The 5,110-nt window shown below is 52.1% G+C and overlaps 1 protein-coding gene across 2 annotated transcripts in view; it reads right to left on the bottom strand.

Annotated features, from left to right (window-relative positions):
- BLMH (bleomycin hydrolase) overlaps positions 1–4,891 on the bottom strand; it is a 46,826-nt gene extending 41,935 nt beyond the window's left edge. The window contains exons 1-4 of one of the 2 annotated variants that reach the window (XM_069089732.1): positions 4,557–4,891; positions 3,839–4,054; positions 1,434–1,543; positions 215–350 (exon numbers count right to left, since the gene is read on the bottom strand). In XM_069089732.1, the coding sequence (XP_068945833.1) occupies positions 215–350; positions 1,434–1,543; positions 3,839–4,054; positions 4,557–4,569 (475 nt within the window). In that variant the 5' untranslated portion in view covers positions 4,570–4,891. Of the gene's footprint in view, positions 1–214; positions 351–1,433; positions 1,544–3,838; positions 4,055–4,129; positions 4,146–4,556 lie in introns of those variants that run through there. The other variant, XM_069089733.1, reaches the window with a different exon arrangement.
- Between the last annotated feature and the right edge of the window lie 219 nt (positions 4,892–5,110).

Here is a 5,110-nt window from a genome sequence, read left to right as displayed (position 1 = left end):
TCCACAACATAGAGGGTATGTGAGGAAGGAATGAAGGATGGTGAAGAACAAAGCTGAGACAGGTTCCCCAAGCTACATACACACTCTTCTGTCAGGTCAAATGTATGTCATGAATTAGCTACTAATTAAATGTCCACCATTAGAATCCTGGGCCTTTAATATAGTATATTTCAGTTCCTTTAACTAGTCAACATTTGGGGAAATAATGTCTTACCAACAATATTGACTAACATGTCCCATTGTCCACCATCATTTGCAGGATTAGTAAGTAAGTATTGCACCAGCCTTCCATCCTCTGGTTCCTCAGCCGTTTCAACAAAAGCATTCAAAAAGAAGTAACAGCGTTCAACCTAGAATATAATAAGGCAGGTCAGGCAAAAGTGAAATGAAAATCCAGCAGACATGCTGTGTGAATTAGGCCAATGGGATATTTGGGGGCCTCATGTACTATTTTATTTCCCAACCAGTCTGGTTTCTAAATGCCAAAATATGCCTTCGAGAGTCTATCACTGGTTTACTATTTCTTCCTGTACCTGAGTGCAGACCAAATAACCTATTCATAACATTATGACTGATTCTGCACTACATTAGTAGAAGTACAGATGCAAGACCAAGTGAGACCCAAGCCCCACTCTTATGCCTTCTAGTCAGACTCTTATCTGAAATACTGTGTTCTGTTCCCATTACCATACAGCAAGGGCATGGACAAAATGGAGTATATTCAGATGATCACAATCAGGATGCTGTGTCCTACAAGGCCTGGTGGAAGGATCTCGGGAAACTAAGACCTAAATGCTTGAAGGGAGCACAGTCACAGTCTTGGAAGGGCTTTAATATGGAAAGAGGAAGGGCTTTATTCTGCTGGGCCCTAGAGGATCGAACCAGGATCAACAGCTGAAGGTCCAAGGATTCTGATTTAGGCTCATAGAAAGAAGTCTAAAAAATGGAACTCACTACCTTTCCAAGTCTTCAAGTGGTAGCTGAATGACTACTTGTCAGGAAGGTTATATAGGGGATTGATGCTTCAGGAATAGGTTGAACTGGATGGTCACTAAGGTCCCTAGCAGATGAGATTCTGAAGCATCACTGTGTTTCTTCAAGACACAATCCAAACTTGTTTTCCTGACAAATCCCATGTGCAGTTGGGAATGTAGTCTTACAAAGGTGAGGGAAGCTAGATGACCTAGCAGAATGATCACAATACAGAGGAGACAGGCAAAAGTGCAATTAGGGAACTTCCCTGCCAGCTGCTAACAGATGTGCCTTTGTAGGAGAAGGATTTGTAAAATGTCAGAGAGCATAACAATGGTGCATCATCTACAGGACTGGGCTGGTGCCAAACAGGAAACCCACGCTCTGAAGAGGAGGTCCCTACTCAGAAGCTGTGGTGCTAATGCAATGGAAATGGGTCCGCAAGGAGTGCACTCCCATACCTTGTCCCAGAAAAACAGATAAGACTGACTGAATTCAAATTCTTCAATATTTAACTTTTTCATGAAAGGAAGTCTCATAACGTTCAGACATGAAAAGATCCAGCATCTCCCTGCAAAAACAAAAGAAAACAGAAACCTCCAAGTCACTATACTGGCCTGGGTTGTATCAGACACACAACTGCGATTCCTGGTGAACATCATGCTGCCGTCTTGGACAACTCAAGAACAAGACAGAGATAGGAACAGATAAAAATGAAGTACACACAATTCCGCAAAAGAATGTTCCAAATTACCAACAAGGGAAATGTGCATGGAGACAACTCTAAGGCTTCACCTCATACCCAGCAAATTGGCAAGATAACCAAAGTGGTGAAGTCAGAAGTGAAGGGGTTGTACAAGGAGAGGCAGGCCATCTAGGGCATTGCTGATGAAGATATGGACTGGTCCACGAAGTCTGGAAAGCAGTCTGTGATTATACCAAGAAAGTGACCAAAACACCTATACCCTTTGACCAGAGATCCTACTGTTAGGTGTGTACCCCAAGGAAGTTTAAGCCAGAAAGGTCTTCTCTGCAACTGAATATGCATAGCACCAGTTTTCGGAGGGAGCGAAGAAGTGGAAACAAAGTATAGGCCCACTGATTGGGAAACAGCTAAATAAACAGGAACAAGTAAATGTAATTAAATATTACTGTTAGAAGAATCTACAAATATGGATATATAACCCCTGTAAACTGTGGTCTGGGGACCACTATATTTCTAGATGTCTTCTATTTCTCCCTAGCTCTGTGTGTGTGTGTATATCTCTCTATCTCTGTCTCTGTCTCTCTCCTTACTGAAAAATGTTATTTGGTGGTCCTGCTTCCCTTGAGTGCTGATGGGATTGGGGATGAGCAAGGAAAAAAACCTGCTTATTTTACTGGTATGTAATAAGAACTTTAAAATTGCTGGAGAATACACTGAATAGTCTAGGTGCCCTTGTCAAGCATCCTATCTTTTGCACACAGGAATGAGACACCAAATAAGTATCTAAACAGTTGCTTTTCTCTCCAGCATGGATGCTGGACAGCAGACAGTCCAGGAAGCTGAGCCCGATTGGGAGCCTTGAATAGTTGCTAGTGTGGGAAGTTATCTGGCCTGTTTGAGAACTAAACCCAAACCTTGGTTCATTTATACTTGAACTAATCAACCTACATATGCAAATGTAACATTTTAATGCAAATACACCTGGAGCCCTCCCACTTCTAACAGCTGGAAATGGGCTAGAATGAGCAGAGGGAGGCTGGAGCAGCTCTGCCTCAGGGAGCCCTAGGCATTAGCTCCTTCAGGTTGTCTCTCCCTCTCACCACCCCCTAGGTCGCGGGCATCTCTCCTCTCCTGGGTGTGGCAGCGCCCACACATCTTGCCCTCCAAATCCTTCCTGCTTCCAAACCTTCTGATTTTTGCCACAGGCACCACCATCCAGCTCAGTTCCTAACCTTGGCATTATCCTGGCTGGACTTCTCACTTTCCCAACCCCAATAACCCACCAACCAATCAGTTGCCAAATCTTGGGTTTCTACAGTTCACATTTCTTGCATCCTCTCCCTCACACCTCTACCACCTTGGTTCAGGGTCCCTGTCACCTCTTCCCCAGAGTGTTCCAGCAGCATCCTCTTTGGTCTCCCTGCCTTGAGCCTTTTCCTACTCCAGTCCATCCATCATTCACTCACTGTCAAAGTAATTTTCCTTTAGAACAGAACTGACCACTTGACTTCCATTACTCAATCAACTCCAGTAGCTTTCTACTGACTAGAATTAAACACAAACACCTCTGTTCTGCTTTTAAAGCCCTATCCAACCTGGTCCTGCAAGAGGCCCTGGCCTCTACCAGAGTCAAAATGACCCTGTGGTTCCTCCATCTCTGGGCCTTTAAACAGCCCCTTTCTTTTCCCCTTGCCTCTTTGCCTCTGCCTCAAAGGGTCCCCCTCTACCTTTCAGATGCCATCCAAGTCCCACCTTCTGCACGACATCCCTGCCAATCCCCCCAAGCTGCCTAGTATTTAACAGCTGCATTTATTCACTTCATGTTTCTGCTGGACGGCTTTCATTGGAGCTTAAGCTCACTGTCTCATTCCAGTGCCCTCTTAGAGTTTCAGCACTTTTTAAAGAAGGCCTCCTGGTGCCCGCTGCACTGGCCACGCTGACAACTGTATATAAGACACTGAGGAGAACAGCAGAGGCATTACTACTGACATCATTATCATATTAATATTGATTTGTTAGGAAACCAGCACGTGTGGCACTGCAGGAGTTAAAGGGGCCCGGCTAAGCACTTCGAGAGGAAATTGCGGTCAGGCCACCAAACTTTCCTCCGTCGTGTGGGCCGGCCGGGGCGCCATCGGCCGGGCCCCCTGCTCTGCCTACCTGAGTTCTTCTGGTTGGTGACGGGCTTGCCCTCCTGGGGCACGGCGTGCTGGAAGACGTGCTGCGTGTCCTGCACGGTGGAGCGCCGCAGGCACACGTCCAGCAGGTCGTGGGTGCAGCCCACGTTCTGGGCCAGGGAGAACATGGGGTCGCTGCTGAGCTTCTGCATCACGGCGGCCACCTTCCGGAGGCTCAGGCCGGCCGGCTGGTCACACACTGGAACACAAGGGACAGGCCGGGCCCGCTTGGCCCCCCGGGGCGCCCCCCCCCCCCCCCCCCCCAGCAACTTACTTTACAAAGACAGAAACCGAGGTCCAGGCAGGGCGGGGGCGCCGGGCTCAGGGGCCACAGCCCGGCCCCCCCGACTCTTAGGACACCCCCATTCTTAGAGGGCACAGCTCCAGACCTCTGCGCCCACCACCGTGGCCCTGCCGCTGGTCTAGCGCGGCCACCTGGGACGCTCCCCCACCCCCGCCTCAGTTTCCCCGCCTTGTCCATAGAGAACAGGAGACTCGATGGCCTGGGCGGTCTCCCCAGCACCCCCGGGCCTCAGTTTCCCCGTCCAGTCCTAGCAGGGCGGGAGCCCGGGGGTCCCTCCTCCCTTCTTCCGAAGTGAGGGAGGGGGTGCCGGGCACGCGCACGCGGCGGGGCGCGCGCACGCAGGGTCCCGACCCCCCCCTCCCCGACCCCCCCAACGCTCCCCCCTCTCGCTTCTCACTCGTGTCGTTCATGGAGACGGCGGCGCGCGCGCGGCCTCGTAACGGTTGCTGTCCTGGGGTCCCGAGGCGGGCCGGGGGCGGCACTGGCGGCGGCTGGGCCGGGGCCGGTCTGGGTCTGGCTCCAGCGGACAGGGGCAGGCCCCGGAGCGAGCGGAGCAGGGCCGGGCCGAGCGGGACAGGCGGCGGGCTGGGGCTCGCGGACACCCCGAGCGCCGGAAAGAGGAAACGGGACTCGGCCCCGGCGAGGCCGGGAGGGATAAACGGGGTCCGCCGAGGGACAAACCTCGCCCCTCGCGTTGCTGAGTCAGCGCCGTCGGGGGAGCTGGCCCCGCCCGGGGGGCGGGGCGGCCCGGCTCCGTGACGACGGCGCCGGCGGCGGCTTTGCCTCCGGGGCCCCTCCCCATCCCCGTTCCTGCCCGGGACCGGGGGCCGCCGAGGATCCCCACAGGAGCGGGGCCGCAGCGGCCACTCGCTCATCCCGCATTCAACAGGTCGCCCCAGCCAGCAAGCGTTAAGCGCCTACTGTGTGCCTGGGGGGACGGGAACCAGACGC

This window comes from Petaurus breviceps, unplaced genomic scaffold (genome assembly GCF_028583685.1).
Source record: "Petaurus breviceps papuanus isolate PSGF00001 unplaced genomic scaffold, PetGlider_PUasm1.0 186, whole genome shotgun sequence".
NCBI classification, from domain to species: domain Eukaryota; kingdom Metazoa; phylum Chordata; class Mammalia; order Diprotodontia; family Petauridae; genus Petaurus; species Petaurus breviceps.
This window is presented reverse-complemented; position numbering and strand designations above follow the sequence as displayed.